General features: G+C 37.7%; 1 protein-coding gene across 2 annotated transcripts in view; it reads left to right on the top strand.

The window, feature by feature from the left end:
- The window catches only part of Ndc80 (NDC80 kinetochore complex component), a 42,519-nt gene that overhangs the window by 2,839 nt on the left and 21,372 nt on the right, over nucleotides 1-18,308 (top strand). For both annotated transcript variants that reach the window (XR_007213442.1, XM_048363674.1), the window contains exons 3-9: nucleotides 751-828; nucleotides 3,768-3,891; nucleotides 3,988-4,160; nucleotides 5,551-5,653; nucleotides 12,413-12,502; nucleotides 16,096-16,189; nucleotides 18,015-18,121. Coding sequence is in view for 1 of the 2 variants with exons in the window: in XM_048363674.1 (XP_048219631.1) it covers nucleotides 751-828; nucleotides 3,768-3,891; nucleotides 3,988-4,160; nucleotides 5,551-5,653; nucleotides 12,413-12,502; nucleotides 16,096-16,189; nucleotides 18,015-18,121 (769 nt within the window). In the remaining variant the exon portion in view is untranslated. The remainder of the gene's footprint in view (nucleotides 1-750; nucleotides 829-3,767; nucleotides 3,892-3,987; nucleotides 4,161-5,550; nucleotides 5,654-12,412; nucleotides 12,503-16,095; nucleotides 16,190-18,014; nucleotides 18,122-18,308) is intronic.

An 18,308-nucleotide genomic window follows, 5' to 3' on the forward strand; every position in this document is an offset into this window, starting at 1 on the left:
ACTAAGTTCCTTGTATTTACATAGTGAGAGTTTCCATTATTTGTAGATGATTGAAATAAATTTTTCTGAATACATTTTGAAGAGTGGGGAACTTTTATACTGCAGGACTGAGTCCTGCAGCATGTTTTTAGAAGGCCTTGTCCCATTTTTTTCATTTCAAAAAATTTTTTGTAGAATTGCAGATTGTAATGTGTGCTGCAGGACTCAGTACATGTCCCAAAAGGTAGAGCACCTGCCTAGCAAGCACAGGGCCTGATTTCAAGCCCTACTACCAAAAAATAGAGAGACAGATATTTAGAAGGCACATCCTTATTTGCACTGTGTACCACCATTGAAGGAAGAAGAGGAGAGTCCTAGTGAAAATTTCCCCAAAGATTCTTGGTTTGGGTTATGCCTAATGTTTATATAATATGAAGTAAAAAATGTAACACAAAGAGTAAGCTTTAAAATAAAAATTCAAAATAGCTATGAATATATGATTGGAAGGATTTTTATATCTTTTCTTTTTTCTTAAAGTTGTTCTTCATAAATGTATATACTTTAAAATAGAATAATGTAGTTAAGTATGCTGCTTCTTAACATTTTAGCATTGTAACTTATACTAGCCCATTGATGTCATGACAGTTAGAGATTGCTGCTGACCTCTTTGAATAATTTTAATGGGAAGAAATATTGGTTCTAACATTTTGCGAAAGTTTTTTGAGCTTATACTTTTGTTTTTAAAGAGTTGTTTGTCTATTTTTCTTTAAGCAAAGAGAAACCAGCCTTTGGAAAGTTGAGTATAAGTAAACCCCCATCTGAAAGAAAAGTATCTATATTTGGTAAAAGGTAATACTATTTTTTATTTGTTCTAATAAGAGATTTATTTTCATTGGTGTTGTTGTGAGTTGAAACCAGAGCCTTGTACAGTGCAAGTAAGTACTCTACACTTGTGCCACACTCCCAGTAGAAGATATTCTGATACCATTCATTGATGCTCTCGGATAGGGAAAAAAAAATTAGATGACATGGTCCCTTTCAAGACAAAAGTTATACTCTAGTTTTCACTGGTTTAAAATGGTAAAATTTAGAGCAAGCCAGGTGGTACTTGCTTGTAATCCCAAAAGTTTAGAGGCAGGGAATGGAGAATAGTTTATGTAAGGCAGTCCTGGTTATATTAGACATCTGAAAAAAGCAAAATAATTTTTTAAAAGGGTTAAAATTTTAGGTAATCACTGCTTTATATGCTGCTAAGAGCTACCTGAACAGATTTCTTGTTTAATTGTTACAAGTGAATAGTTGACTTAAAATTCTATATACCTAGTTCTCCGATAAGTATAGAATCATAGGTTTTTAAATAAAGAGGAATTATCCTCTAATCCAGCTTTTGAGTCTCAAGTTTTTTTTATTTTAAATATTTACTATCAAACTGAATTACAGGGAGGTTACAGTTTCATACATTAGGCATTGGATACATTTCTTGTACTGTTTGTTACCTCCTCCCTTATTCCCCCTCCCTCCTCCCCTTTTCCTTCCCCCCGCCCCATGAGTTATTCAGTTCATTTACACCAGTTTTGCAAGTATTGCTTTTGTAGTTGTTTGTCTTTTTTTTACCCTGTGTCTCTCAATTTTGGTATTCCCTTTCAATTTCCTAGTTCTAATACCAGTATACACGGTTTCTAATATACTCAGATAAGATACAGAGTAGGTACAACCTCAGGAGGGTGATACAAGAAGATCATCAATAATAGAGGCTACAGTTATACATGGCACGTTGAAAGTAGTTACAACTGTGATATAACAATCGTTTCCATAACATGGAGTTCATTTCACTTAGCATCATCTTATGTGTTCATAAGGGTATAGCTATTGGGCTCTTGTGATCCTCTGCTGGGACTTGCCTAAACCTGTGCTAATTATTCCCTATAAGGGAGACCATAGAGTCCATGTTTCTTTGGGTCTGGCTCGCTTCACTTGGTATAATTTTTTCCAAGTCCTTCCATTTCCTTACAAATGGGACAATGTCATTCTTTCTGATAGAGGCATAAAATTCCATTGTGTATATGTACCACATTTTCCTGATCCATGAGTCTCAAGTTTTTTATATACTTAATTATAATAAAGACACTAAAGAGCTTTTGTTTTATGAATTATATCTATTTATATTAACTATATTAGAAAGTAAAATTCAGAAGCATATATTCCATTAAAAATAACATTGGGCAATTACATGGTAACATAACATGTTTTAATTGTGTGTATGTGTGTGTGTGTATGAGTCCTGGAGCATGAACCCAGTTTGGGTACTGTCCCTGAGCTTTTTTGCTCAAGGCTAGCACTCTTACCATTTGAGTTACATTTCTAATGCTCGTAATCCTAGCTACTCAAAAGGCAGAGATCTGTTGAAGCCAGCCCAGTCAGAAAAGACCGTAAGACTAATCTCCAATTAACCAACAAAAAGCTGGAAGTAGAGGTATGGCTCAAGTGGTAGAGCAATATAATTATATTTTTTAAGTAGATTTGACTTCTCAGTGATCCCTAGCTAACACTTTGAACCCACTCACTAAACTAGATTAGCAGCTGTCTTTGCTGGAGGTATCAGAAGTTGGACAAACAGATTAACAGGAAAAATTCCTGCTAGTTGAAAAGCCTTAGGTAGATTACTTCACCTCTGTGTTTCAATTTCATCAAGCGTGCGCTGGGAATATGGTCTTGTGGTAAAGTGCTCGCCTTGTATATATGAAGCCCTGGGTTCAATTCCTCAGTACCACATATATAGAAAAAGCTGGAAGTGGTGCTGTGGCTCAAGTGGTAGAGTTCTAGCCTTGAGCAAAAAGAAGCCAGGGACAGTGCTCAAGCCCTGAGTTCAAGCGCCAGGACTGGCAAAAACAAAAAAACAAAAAAAATTTCATCAAGTGTAAAATTGGAGACAATAACAGTATCTCCATAGGCAATTCTGAGACATCATTAAAGGAGATGATAGTAATATTTACAAAGTTGAACATGTATTGACCAATCCTGTTGGCCAGATATTGTTTTAAATGCTTTGTTTACATTAACTCTTTTTTTTTTTTTTTGGCCAGTCCTGGGGCTTGGACTCAGGGCCTGAGCACTGTCCCTGGCTTCTTCTTGCTCAAGGCTAGCACTCTGCCACTTGAGCCACAGCGCCACTTCTGGCCATTTTCTGTATATGTGGTGCTGGGGAATCAAACCCAGGGCCTCATGTATACGAGGCAGGCACTCTTGCCACTAGGCCATATCCCCAGCCCTACATTAACTCTTTTAATCAATCCTCGGGCATTTTTCCGAAAAGAAATAGTGTCAAATTAAGGAATGCAGAATAAGGGAGCAATCATAGGAGGATAAGCCTGAAAGGGCCTATGGTTATTGAATATAATTGTAAAATACTTACAGCAGACAGTAAAATGGACTCTGAATGTGCATCCTTAAAGAATGATGTGTGTCGCCAAAGTAAAACATCAGAAGTTTTTTTAATTGTATATTTTCTTTTATTTGTACAATACTAGGAATTAAACCCAGAGCATTGCACATACTAAGCAAGTGCTCTGCCAAGAGCTACATCTCCATAGAAGTATACCAAAATTAGCTTTAACTACTATAATACCATACTTGTTTCTTCCTCTGCTTTAATTAATAGGATTTTGTTTGAATAAAAACTAAAAATTAAACTTTAGTATTAATGGTAAAATAAAGTAATCACCTTAAAAGACGTCAGACTTGACCACAGAAGGATATTGTTTTGACTGCCTTTTTAAAAATGTTTCCAGGACAAGTGGACATGGATCCCGAAATAGTCAGCTTGGTGTATTTTCTAGTTCTGAAAAAATCAAGGACCCAAGACCACTTAATGACAAAGCATTCATTCAGCAGTGTATACGACAACTCTGTGAGGTATTTTCTAAGTTAAATAGTCAAGTTGTGTCCTTATTCCAATAATGTTTTTTCTATTTCAAAATTCTGTTTGCTCTTTCATAAAAATTATTATAGTTTCTTACAGAAAATGGTTATGCATATAATGTATCCACGAAGTCTCTTCAAGCTCCATCTATTAAGGACTTTCTTAAGATCTTCAGTTTTCTTTATGGCTTTCTATGCCCTTCATATGAACTTCCTGACACTAAATTTGAAGAAGAGGTTCCAAGAATTTTTAAAGATCTTGGGTATGTATATTTCTCATTAGTCTAAAAAATGTATTGGAACATTGAGAGAAACCAAACTTAATAAATTTGTAAAGCGTTCAAGGGTTGGGCTGGGAATATGGCTTAGTGGTAGAGTGCTTGCCTAGCATGCATGAAGCCCTGGGTTCAATTCCTTAGTACTACATACACAGAAAAGGCCATAAGTGGTGCTGTCCCTCAAGTAGTAGAGTGCTATAGCACCTTGAGCAAAAGAAGCTCAGGGACAGTGCCAGGCCCAGAGTTCAAGACCCAGGACTGGCAAAAAATATTTTTTTAAAGGAGTTCAAGAGTTGAAATAAAAGTGTTTCAAGATGATCACTGTAAGCAATACATATAAAATAAGTTGAAGGGTAAATAAAACAACTGTTTATAGTTCTGTTGATTCTGGTTTTACTTTTGGAGGGTTGTTTATTTAGCTATAACAAAAGTACCTATGACTAGGAAGTTTATAAAGAATGAGGGTTTATTTAGGCCAAGATTCTGGAACCTGGATAACCCAGAAGCATAGGGCTAGCATTGGCTCAGCATTTAGTGAGGGCTTTCTGACTGGGTCATGTCATGACAAAGATTATCACATAACAAAAGAGAGCAAGTGTGTCAGAAAGTTCACTTTTAAAACAAAGCCACTTTCCCAGTAACCCACTAATCCAGAAATGGACTAATCCATTCTTTAAAGGGTCAGTTACCTCCTGGTGGTGCCATGTATATGTCACTACTATAGGACTTTGGGAATTAGGTTTCTAACACCTGAGTTCTAAGGGACAAATATTCCAAGTATAGCAGTAGGTTACTACAGAATTACAGGTGATACATTTAAGGTGCTGAAATAATATGGTACAGAAAGTACAGCCCAATTACCACAGATCTTATAGGAGCAAAATTAGAGTAAAATAGAGTGAGGCAAAATTGGAAAAGACCATAAAATATAAGTACAGGCCATGTTTGGTTGGTGCACTCCTATAATCCCAACACTTGGGAAACTAAGACAGGAAAATCACCTGTCAAAGACCAGCTTGGGCTACATACTAAGTTCCAGTTTGACCCATGCTATACAGAGACTGTCTCAAAAAAGAAAAGAAAAACAGCAAGCACGGGGTTCATGGAGGATAGGAGGATTAAAAGTTCATACACGTGGTTTATTGAGAGTGCATTAAGGGAACAAAAGGTATTTGGGGAGTTCAACATTCTGGTTGTAAATCAAATTCTGCAGTTTAAGGGATTATAATACAAAGCAAAGAAATCACAAAAATACATTAAATCATTAGTAAGACTACTGAGGTGAATACAGAGGTTTTCCAGTGTAACTTTCTCAATTTAATGTAGTGCTTTACTATGGCTATAGAAGTTAACTTTTTTTCCCTCATTTGTATAGATATCCTTTTGCACTATCCAAAAGCTCCATGTATACTGTGGGAGCCCCTCACACCTGGCCTCATATTGTGGCAGCCTTGGTTTGGCTAATAGACTGCATCAAGGTATGTAATTTAATATTTTTAAAACATACTTAAGAATGCTTCTTTGTCAAAAAGATATTCCTGTTTCTCTAACATTACCCCTGCCACTTTTTTCAAAGCCAGCTACAAAGTTTTATTTTTTCAAAGCACATTCGATTTTAAATTCTTTAAATGTTAATTCAAAACAGGAGAGGTGCATAGTTTTCTGACATTTTATGATTTCAATAAAAAAATCAATAGAAAATAGATTTTTTTTACTTTCAGAAAATTTATTTTCCCCTTTTTAAATTAAAATCCATATTTATTGCAAAAAGTTTTGCAAATAGAATCTAGGCATAATATCTCAGCTTAGAGCTCTTCCTTTTAGTATAGTTCTTTTGTTTATTTTTATGGAGTTGGTTATTGAACCCAAGGTGTCATCCAGGCTAATAAGTACTCTGCCACTGACCTATACCTTCAGCTGTGGATATACTTTTAAAAATGCTTTCTTAGTCTTCAAAATATGTACAGTCATGTGCCACTTAATGACATTTCAATCATAGATGGATGGTATATTCAAGAATGGTCACACAAAATTTTTACAGACCTGAAAACTTCCTAGTGCTTAGTGACATTGTAGCCATTACAAAGCATTACTCACATATCTCTGGTTGATGCTAATGGAAAGAAACCTAGCCTGTAATCCTAGCTATTCCAGAGACTGAGATCTGAGGATTGCAGTGTAAGAAATTTCATTAGACTCTTATGTCCGGTGAACTACAAAAAGAAAAAGGCTGGAAATAGAGCTGTGGCTAAGGTAGTAGAGGTGTAGACTTGAGCAAACAGCTAAAGGACAGCATCCAAGCCCTGAGTTCAAGCCCGAAAACCAGCACAAAAGAAAAAAAGAAAATGAAACTTACCACACTGCTACTGCTAGTATATGTAAATATGGCACATATAGTTATATATACAGTACATGATACTTCATAGTAATATGAAGTGACTATGGTACTAGTAGGTATTTTTATTATGTACATTTTATTATTAGAGTGTACTCCTACTTAAAAAATAATGTTTAGAAGTGGTGTGTGGCTCAAGTGGTAGAACTCTTACCTAACAAGTATGAGACCCAGAGTTCAGTTCCCAATGTCACAAAAAAAAGTAAAGAAAATGTTAATATAAATTAAAAAGTACTCAACATAAAACTGGCTGGGAATTTGGCTTAGCAGTAGAGTACTTGCCTAGCATGCCTGAAGCCCTGGGTTTGATTCTTCAGCACTACATAAACAAAAAAGCTGGAAGTGGTGCTGTGGTTCAAGTGGCAGAGTGTTAGCCTGGAGCAAAAAGCAGCTCCGGGGTACTGCCCAGGCCCTGAGGTCAAGCCCCAGGACTGGCAAAAAAAAAAAAAAAAAAAACCCAAAAAAAAAAACGGGCTTCATTATGCCAGAGGCAGCTTTGTACATCTTGGGTTTACATGTCTTGATTGGATCAAGAGACCTCATTAAATGATGGCCATCTAGATTTCTATAAGTACACTATGATGTTCACACAGTGAAATCCCCTAATATATTTGTCAGAATGTGTTCTCCATCAAGTCATAGCTGTATATTTGTTAGACTATTGATACTTATTGACAAATTTCCCTTTGGAGAAACCTGCACCGAGAACAAACTTCTCACAGTGTGGGAACATCCCCATTTTCCTACTCTAGGCTTTTTGTGTTTGTAGTACTGGGGTTTGAACCCAGGGCTCTAGCAAGTACTATACCATTAGAGCTATGTCCTAATGCTTCCGTCTTTATTTTGTTTTTGTAGTCGGGTCTTGCTAATTTTGCTCTGGCTAGCCTCTAATGCATCAGCCTCTGCATAGCTGGGATTACCACTCACTCACTCAAGGCATTGTTGCTTTAACATCTTTTTCAGAGAAGTGAACACATTGGTATGGTTAATCATATATCATATTCCTTTTAACCTGCTTATACTTTTTTTTTTTTTTAATAAGACATGGGGCTTGAACTCTGAATCTGGGCGCTGTCCCTGAACTCTTCATCTCAAGGCTAGTGCCCTACCACTTGAGCCACAGCACCACTTCCAATTTTCTGGTGGTTAATTGGAGATGACAGTCCCACAGACTTTCGTGCCTGGGCTGGCTTTGAACTGTGATCCTCAGATCTCAGCCTCCTGAATAGCTAGGACTAATTTTAGAAGTATAATGAATAAAATGCAATGTAAATAATCTATTAGTTTGTCGTTCTGATTATCTTTCCCATTTAAGCTTAAAGACTTCAAGTGCATTTGGGAGAGCCTCCCTTTTCTCTCTAATATGGTTTTGATGCTTCCAATTTTTTGCCTAGTATTTTTATGGACTTTTTGTGTTGTTTTAGTTTTTTATTTGGTTGGTTGATTGGTTGGGTTATGGGGAGTGTTATTTTGAGATAGCGTGTTACCATGCTGCCAGGCTGGTTTCAAAGTCTTGCACTACTCTCTCAGCCTCCTGAATAGCTAAGACTACAGGTAACCCAATATACCCAAATGGTTTTGAATATTAATCCAATCACAATTCATTTAAAGCTTAAGAAAGAGAAAGCAAGGGAAAAACCGGGAGAGAATGAGGGAAAGGGTGACATCTAAAATGAAATATACTCTTACCCTGACTCTTACCCTCATGTTCTTTTTTTTTTTTTGCCAGTCCTGGGGCTTAGACTCAGGGCCTGAGCACTGTCCCTGGCTTTTTTATTTTTTTATTTTTTTTTTTTTTGCTCAAGGCTAACTCTCTACCACTCGAGCCACAGCACCCTTCCAGCTTTTTTCTGTTTATCTGGTGCTGAGGAATGGAACCCAGGGCTTCATGCATGCAAGGCAAGCACTCTACTGCTAAGCCGTATTCCCAGCCCAATATTCTCACTCTTTAAATTATTTCTTTAAGGGGCTGGGAATATGGCCTAGTGGCAAGAGTGCTTGCCTCCTACACATGAAGCTCTCAGTTCGATTCCCCAGCACCACATATATGGAAAACGGCCAGAAGGGGCGCTGTGGCTCAAGTGGCAGAGTGCTAGCCTTGAGCGGGAAGAAGCCAGGGACAGTGCTCAGGCCCTGAGTCCAAGGCCCAGGACTGGCCAAAAAAAAAATTTATTTTTTTAATTCCAAAACATACCTTGCGATTTTTGTTTCACTAACATCACATTGAACTCATAGATATATTATTTTGTCATTTTAAAGAGTTATGTTTTACATAGTTATATCTTTTTTTAAGCAAAATGTTATTTTCTTCACTTCAAGCAACTTTTTTGGTTGTTTTGTTTTATAATACTGGGCCTCATACTTGCTAAGCAAGTGTTTTACCACTTGAGCAATGCCACCAGCCCTTTTTGTGTCTGTTGTTTTCAAAATAGGGTTTCACTTTATACCTGGACTGAACTGATTTATGAGCCTTCTGTTTGTACTTCCATTTTTCAGTAAGATGACAGATCCACACCAGTACCCAGACCCCAATTGAAATGGAGTCTCGTGAACTTTCTTATGTCTAGGCTGACCTTGAACCATGATCTCATGATTTCTGCCTCCTAAGTAGCTAGGATTACAGTGTTGCAACATTTTTGAGTTCATCTCGTGTCCCAGTGTTTTATTATTAATATGAACAGATATTTTATTCATTATACTTCTAAAATTATTAACATTCTTTTATATTTACTATTTTTATTGGACTTCCTTGATATTGTTGTTCTCGGTTGACTTGTTTGGGGTTTTTTGTGTGTATGTGATTTGATTTCCAGGTGTTTGTGCTTGCTCAGCAGATAGTCTTATTACTGAGCTATGCCAACAGCCCTTTTTTGTACAGGTTATTTTCGAGTTAGGGCTTTGCTCCCTGCCCTGACATGTGCCTATACCAAGATGTATCTATTTTAGGCTTCCTTTCATAGCTGGGATGACAGACTCATATACTACCCCTAGATTCTTTCCATAGAGATGGAGGCTCATAGATTTTTCTACCAGTCTGGCCTGGACTTAAGATCTTTCCAATCTTAGCCTTCCACGAAGCCAAAATGAGGCAAGTGACACCACACCTAGCTGTTGGTTAAGAAGAGGGTCTCAAAAATATTTTTGCCTAGGCTGATCTAAAAACATGATCTCAGCTTTCCAAGTAGCTAAGATTACAGATGTGAACCACTGTCAACCAGCTAGTTGATTTCTATTGCTATAACTGTTTTCAAATTAAATATCTTCTTTTATCATTTAATTATTGTTGTAGGGAGTACAGCTGACTCCATTTGATTAGGGAAACATGATAGGAAATGTTGGGGGGAGTAGAGCTGACTCCATCTTGATTATTAGGACAACCTGACCCCAAAATTCTGCTTCTGTAAATGGCGTGCATAACTTGTTTGTTGCTTGCTCTACCCCCTGCATCAGCCTCCTACATCTGTGCCACACTTGCTTGTTTGTTGCTTGCTGTGCCCCCTACGTCAAACTCCTACATCTGTGCTACGCTTTTACCTTTATAAACTCAGCTCGAGGACTGTTAGTTGTCACAGTGTTAGCTCCCAAGTCTGCACTGTGCCCCTGGCTGCTCAGCCTGCTCTTTTTTACTGTCACAGTTTCAGCTCCTGAGTCTGTGCTGTGTCCCTGGCCAGTCAGTTTGCTTTTTGCTTCACCAGTAAATCCATCTTTTTTGCTTGAGACTGTCTCTGAGTCTCTTGGAGGGTTATGGAATCTCCTCCTTTGAACCCCATAACAATTATAATATTCAGTTAGAGGATAATGATTTGTATGTTGAAGTTTACCTTTTTATCAAGAATGGTTACTGAAAGTTACAGGCTTTTACTTGATTGATGAGAATATTTTTCTCTAAATGATAATATACTGGTTTCTTTTTTTTTTTTTCTTTCCAGTCCTGGGGCTTGAACTCAGGACCTGAGCACTGTTTCTGGCTTTATTTTTGCTCAAGGCTAGCACTCTACTACTTAAGCCACAGTGCCACTTCTGGCTTTTTCTAAATATGCTGTGCTGAGGAATGGAACCTAGGGCTTCATGTATCCAAGGCAAGCACTCTACCACTAGGCCATATTCCCAGCCCTATAGTGGTTTCTTAATAGCCTCTGTTTATTGTTGTTTATTCTGGTTATATTCCCAAATTCTTTGTGAATACTTTGTAATAAAGTTTGATGTTTTTCCCCCTCCATTCTTACTAGGCTTCCTTGACAAGAGCTTGGCACATAATTGGTTTGTGTAGTTGGTTTGCATAGCAATAGTTTAGGCTAAGTTCCTCCATGAGTAGGAAGGAGGGTTGGATGTACTCCAAGAGCTTCAATTAGTAATCGAAGTGGACATGGCCTGATTTATCTCAAATCCCCTGAATCTTTTGGTTCCTTTCTGAGGTTTGACTATTTTGAGATGTAGGTGATAATTATGTTGGAAAATGCAGCAATTAGTTAGGAAGATGACTCCAATCTGTATTTCTTTTTTGTGTGTCTTCAACAACGTCAAGTTAAAACTGTTTAAGCCAAATTTTCTCCTCAGTGAAGAACTTGTCAATTCTTGCACTGCAAGAGTTTTATAGCTCCTAGGGATCTACTTCTCCCCCTGTAAGGCTTTTCTTGAAATTTGCAGACTAGCTAGGGTTTTCATAGAACCTTTGATAAGGCAACAGAAACTCTTTGCCCTGATAACAACATAAAAAGTTCTTTTCTTCATCTTCAACTCTAAGGCTTTATTGAATCTGATTATGAGATTTTGCTAAAGCAAGTGAAGACAAAGAATGAGCTGATAAAGCACCTACACATGCCCTCCTGCATCCCTACTAGGCCTATAGAAACTCTCATGAGTGCCTATAGAATGAATGTGGTAGGACAATCAGTTATAGACTAAGAACAGCATGTTCCTAAAATCTAAAGTTTCAAGATAAGAAAATTACAACTGTAGCATTTCTCAAGTTGTTTATTTTGAAATTCAATCTAAAGTTTATATTTGGGGGCTAGGAGTATTGCTTAGTGATAAGATGCTTTCCTGATATGCACAAGGCCCTAAGACCCCCAGCACTAAAAACAAATAGGTGGGTGGGTAGGTAGGTAGTTAGGTAGAGTTTACATTTGTTCATACTGAAGGAGTCAGTTGATAACATTTGCGCATCAGAATTTAGCTCATATAAGAGAAATACTGGATCATCTTGTATGTGACAGTTCTTGTTCTGCATACTCAATGTTGAATTAAATACATATGTGCTCCTCCTGGATTAGTAACAGTATAAATGTCAACATATTTTTCTGAATCAACTAAATATGGAACCATCCTTTCTAAATCATAAAAGGATTTAATTACGGATATCAAGATTCTTATTTTTCCCACTTTTTAAGACAAGCTCTGATTATGTAGACAAGACTTGCCTTGAACTATGGATCTTCCTGTGTTATCCTCCAAGTATTGGGATTACAGATGGGTACTGCCATGCCCAGCTTTAAGGATGATTTTTGTTTTGTTTTGTTCTTCTGCCAGCCCTGGGGCTTGGACTCAGGGCCTGAGCACTGTCCTGGCTTCTTTTTGCTCGAGGCTAGTACTCTACCACTTGAGCCACAGTGCTACTTTTGGCTTTTTCTATATATGTGGTGCTGAGGAGTTGAACCCAGGGCTTCATGTATATGAGGTGAGCACTTTACCACTAGGCCATATTCCCAGCCCTAAGAATGATATTTTAAAACTCATGATCATGTCTTTAGTAAAACTTTTAGTCTCACAATTAAATGGTCCTAAAAATGAATTTGACAGAACGTAAAGACTCAATCTACTTTGTTCTTCGCATACTGATTAGCTATATACTGCTATGAAAGAAAGCTCACCTGTATTTGATGATGGACAGCCTTGGGGAGAAGAAACTGAAGATGGAATTGTACATAATAAGGTATCATACATTATCATAAACTATAATGAGTTGCTTTGATATTACAAATTAAATGTGTCTTTGTTGAATTTAATGTGTACTTTTATAGAAGCTTATTTTTGCTTCCTAAAAAACTTCCTTTCTTTTTTTTGGGGGGGGGATGGGGGGCTAAGCTTGGGGCTTGAACTCAGGGCCCGGGCACTGTGTCTGAACGCCTTTTCCTCAAGGCTACCACTTTATCAATTGAACCACAGCACCACTTGCAGCTTTTTCTCTTTATGTGGTACTGAAGAGTCGAACCCAAGGCTTCATGCATGCTAGGCTAGCACTCTATCACCGAGCCACATTCCCAACCCTAAAATTTCCTCTTTTTTTTTTTTTTTTTTTTTTTTGTCAGTCCTGGGGCTTGGACTCAGGGCCTGAGCACTGTCCCTGGCTTCTTTTGGCTCAAGGCTAAGCAGTCCACCACTTGAGCCACCACGCCACTTCCAGCTTTTTCTGTTTATGTGGTGCTGAGGAATCAAACCCAGTGCTTCGTGGCTGCTAGACAAGCATTCTACCACTAAGCCACATTCCCAGCCCCTAAAATTTACTTTTGAAAATACTAATCAATGTTCCACTGTTGAAGTTATATAATTTTCTAAAATTCACTACGCACAGAAGTTTGACAATGTTAAATTTTTTTGTTTTGTTTTGTTTTGTTTTTGCCAGTCCTGGGGCTTGAGCTCAGGGCCTGAGCACTGTCCCTGGCTGGCTTCTTTTTGCTCAAGCCTAGCACACTGCCACTTGAGCCACAGCACCACTTCTGGCTTTTTCTATATATGGGGTATTGAGGAATCAAGCCCAGGGCTTCATGTTTACCAGACGAACACTTTACCACTAGGCCATATTCCCAACCCCAATAAAATTTTTTTTTTAAGTTTTAGCTTTTTTAAGTATATTGTCGCGGGCTGGGAATATGGCCTAGAGGTAAAGTGCTCGCCTTGTATATATGAAGCCCTGGGTTCGATTCCTCAGCACCACATAAACAGAAAAGGGGTGCTGTGGCTCATGAGGTAGAGTGCTAGCCTTGAGCAAAAAAAAGAAGCCAGGGACAGTGCTTAGGCCCTGAGCGACAAAAACAAAACAAATAGGGGCTGGGGATATGGCCTAGAGTGCTTGCCTCGTAGACATGAAGCCCTGGGTTCAATTCCCCAGCACCACATACACAGAAAACGGCCAGAAGTGGCGCTGTGGCTCAAGTGGCAGAGTGCTAGCCTTGAGCAAAAAGAAGCCAGGGACAGTGCTCAGGCCCTGAGTCCAAGGCCCAGGACTGGCAAAAAAAAAAAAAAAATTAACAAAATTAACAAAAATTAACAAAAAAATTAAGTATATTGTCGCTTAGTTCATATATACCATTTCCAAAAGTAGTTGACATAAAAGTGAAGTGATATTGAGTCTGGAGAACATTATCTCCCAATCTCCAAATCACAAAATATCAGGATTATAGGTGTAAGCCACCACACCAAGCTGAGAGATCTTAGCCTTCACTTGTTGGAGCCTTTATCACAAAATAGGATATAATTCTAGTCTCTTCTTTTATTGCTACCTGAGAAAAAGTTCAAAGGCATATCTACTGGCTGGTGTGATATCATTGCCTCCAGCAAAGTAGGCTTCTAGAAAATAATCTCGTCCTTGTGATCTCAGCCTGGGAATTTATCTCAGTGGAAGAATTTCTGCCTAACATGTGCAGGCCCCTGGGTTCAATCCTGCAACAAAATAAGTAGATGATTCTGGAGAGAACCCTCCCACATTTGAGTAATGTATACTAGAATACCTTTAGTTATACCTCAGTTTTCACACAAATGTAACTATAGACAATTTATTAATGATTAAATTCATCTTTAATCTTTAGGAGGACATTCATCTTAACAGTTAAACCATTTTTTCCCATCTAAGTTATTATTTCAAGTAATATGTAGAAGAGCACTTTGAAAACCATGTAAAGTGCTGTTTTTGACTATAGAGAGCTGCATATTTTCCTTCCCCATATTCTGATTACCAGCTTTGTCACTCTACAAACATAATTTTTTTCATATATAAGATTAGACCTGGACTGGGAATGTGGCTTAATGGTAAAGTGCTTGTCTAGCATGCATGAATCCCTGAGTTCGATTCCTCAGTATTACATGAACAGAAAAGACCAGAAGTGGCACTGTGGCTCCAGTGGTAGAGTGCTAGCCTTGAGCAAAAAGAAACTCAGGGACAATGCCCAGGCCCTGAGTTCAAGCCCCAGGATTGGCAAAAAAAAAAAAAAAAAAAATCATTGCTGACCACACTTAAGGAAAAGATCCACTCTCAGCAAATTCACAAGAAATTCATTTGAATTAGAATGGAAATGTATTCATTTCCACCAGTAATATACCTTTCTGGTCGTAGAAATATTCATACTACCTATTTAGGGAACCCCCTTCTTCATCAATAAAGTAATGAAAAGTTTCTTATTAAAGGAAGAATTAAGAACAAAGAAAGTCGGTTTGTCTTTAAAGATATTTACTTCATCTAGGCTATGGAAAATTCTGATCAACCATTCCTGTCTCCTAATAAAATAAACATTCTCAGTGACCAAAATACCAAAACATAGTGTTACATTCTTTTTAATAAAATATTCTAAAGTTCTACTGTTTAAATTTCTATTTATCTGACATGTTAGCTGAACTTACAGTGTAGTTATAACCTTTAGTTAATTATATTTTGGTTTTCATTATTAGGCCTTTAAGTCACTTTAAGTGGATTTAGATGATTGAGTAATATGTGTGCGAGTGTGCGTGTGTGTATGTGTTTGTTGGTCCTGGGGCTTGAACTCTGTTTCTGGGTGCTGTCCCTGAGCCTCTTTGTGCTCAAGGCTAGTGTTCTACCACTGGAGCCACAGCACCACTTCAAGCTTTTTCTGGATAATTAAGAAATACAAGTTTTGCAGACTTTCATGCTCAGGCTGGCTTTGAACCACAGTCCTCAGATCTCAGCCTTCTGAGTAGCTAGGATTACAGACATGCACCACTGTTGCCTGGCCATATGTATTTTTTATAGGATAAATTATTTCTTGGGGGCTGGGAACATGGCTTAGTGGTAGAGTACTTGCCTAGCACATATGAAGCCCTGGGTTCGATTCCTTAGCACCACATAAACAGAAAAGGGCAGAAGTGGCTCAAGTGGTAGAGGCTAGCACCTTGAGCTAAAAGAAGCCAGGCATAGTGCTCAGGCTCTGTCTGAGTCCCAAGCCCCAGGGCTGGCCCCCCCCCCCCCAAAAAAAAAAAAACATTATTTCTTTAAAAGTGTGCATTTTATGCTGAACCACATTAATAAACTAGATAAAATTTGAGGTCAGATAAGACCTCAAATTCTGAAAGTATAGCTTATTTACTGTTCTTATTACTTGAATCCAAATTTAAGTGTTTTAGAAGTAGCAGCTGAATTAAGTCTGTCCAGCATAATTAATAGTATAGATTTGTGTCTCTGATTCATAAGGATTTATTTACTATTCCTGCCTTCATTTTTATTTAAATTTTCACCCACAAAATGAAACAAACTAAATATAGAGTTGTGACTCTTTTAAATCTGTTTAACCTAACCAGTTGTTTTTGGACTACACCATAAAATGCTATGAGAGTTTTATGACTGGTGCTGATAGCTTTGAAGACAAGAATGCAGAGTTACAGTCAAAGCTGAGTAAGTATTCTCGTTCCCAATGTGCTTGCCTTTAGTCATTTAACTGCTTGTGGAGGGTAGCTTTTTGGGGTTTTTAATGTTTGTAACAGCTACTCTGAATGTTGAATGTATGTACATACAAAAAGATTTCCATCGTCATGATATTTTGGGTAGAAAGACATAATAGTTAGACAGAAAGAATACTGGTATTAGAGTCAGATCTGAGTCATAACCTAGCCCTATATGACCTTAACAACATACCTGACCTCTGTGATAAAGCTTTGCTGGATGAGATGGCAGTGTAGTAAACTACCAAGTGCACTACTGGGAGCATGAAGGTGATTAGTAAATGTTATTTCTCTTGGGAGACAATGTCCCTGTTATATCTTTGCTTTATTTGAAAAATTAAAGCAGCAGTTAGTCAAAAGACCTAAGGTCTTTTTCAGAAATTTCAGGAAGCTTAACAGGCCATTATATTTCCAAATAAATTGTTTTTTAGTGAAATATTATTTAGTGACATTTAGCATTTGCCAGATAACTCCAAAATTAGCCATGGTATTATTTTATAGCCTGTTATATTAATAAAATTATTTTACATAAATGTTAGACTGGTGGGTAGAATGCTGTAAGATGTGTGAGCTACTCCTCTAGTTAGTAGAATCAGTCATGGTACGAAAAAAGCATTCTCTATGTTCTCCTGAATATGGAAAATATTACTCAATTTTTTTGAAGAGTAAGATAGTTTCACCTTGTACACATGAAAAGGGGGGCAAGATAAGTAAAGCTTTGTTTCAAAAAAGGAAAATTTCTGGGCTGGGAATATGGCCTAGAGGCAAGAGTGCTTGCCTCGTATACATGAAGCCCTGGGTTCGATTCCCCAGCACCACATATATAGAAAACGGCCAGAAGTGGCGCTGTGGCTCAAGTGGCAGAGTGGTAGCCTTGAGCAACAAGAAGTCAGGGACAGTGCTCAGGCCCTGAGTCCAAGGCCCAGGACTGGCAAAAAAAAAAAAAAAAGGAAAATTTCTATTAATCTAAATATTTAATATTTGTGTTAAATACTAAACTATGAATATATTCATTCAGCCAAATTTTTATTGTATACCTATGTGCTAGCCACAATTTATGCATCAAAAATACAGTAGGGAATGAGAGGTAAAAAAAAATGTTTGGAGACTCGGAATGTGGCTTAGTGGTAGAGTGCTTGCCTAGCATGCATGAAGCCCTGGGTTTAATGCCTCAAGACCACGTAAACAGGAAAAAAAAAGCCAGAAGTGGCGCTGTGGTTCACATGGTAGGGTGGTAGCCTTGAGGACAGACAGGCTCAGGGACAGTGCCCAGGCCCTGAGTTCAAGCACCAGAACTGGCCAAAAAACAAAATTAAAATCTTTGTCTCCGCTGGCTCAGGTAGCTCACATATATAATCTTACCTACTCAGGATGCTAAGATCTGAGGATCACAGAAGCCAGCCTGGACAGGAAAGTTCTTAAGACTCTTAATTCCAGTTAGCTACCAAAAAGCTGAAAGTGGAACACTGTGGCTCAAATGGTAGAGCACTAGCCTTGAGCAAAAAAAAAAAAAAAAAAAAAAACTCCAGAACAATGCCCAGGCCCTGAGTTCAAACCTCAGGAACAGCGCGTGATAAAAAGTACTATGAAGAAAAATGTGAGAGGGAGCTTGTAAGTACAATGGAGTTAAGGGAAGGATTTTCTGTTTTACATGGTGTAGTGTTTACTAATAGTATTTAGAGCAGAGATCAGAAAGAATTGAGGGAACAAACAATGGCAAAATGTAGAGAAGAATGTTAGAAGCTGATGCTCATGAAGCTTTTGGTTTTTGTCTGCAGAGAATTTATATAATGTAGATGCTTCCAAGTTGGAATCATTAGCAGCAAAAAACAAAGCATTGAATGAGCAGATTGCAAGACTGGAAGAAGAACGAGAGAAGGAACCGGTCAGTAAATATACTTATACACTAACTTAGCAGCTCTTTAGATTCTTGGGTTTCCATAGAGAATACTACCTGTCTTTATTGAAAGTAAGTAAATTGTCTAACAAATTAAATTTCTTAAAAGCTTTTTTTTTTTTACATAAGATAGAAACTCCCAGTGAAAACATATTTGGTATCTATAGAGCTGTGT

This window comes from Perognathus longimembris, chromosome 15 (genome assembly GCF_023159225.1).
Source record: "Perognathus longimembris pacificus isolate PPM17 chromosome 15, ASM2315922v1, whole genome shotgun sequence".
NCBI lineage: Eukaryota > Metazoa > Chordata > Mammalia > Rodentia > Heteromyidae > Perognathus > Perognathus longimembris.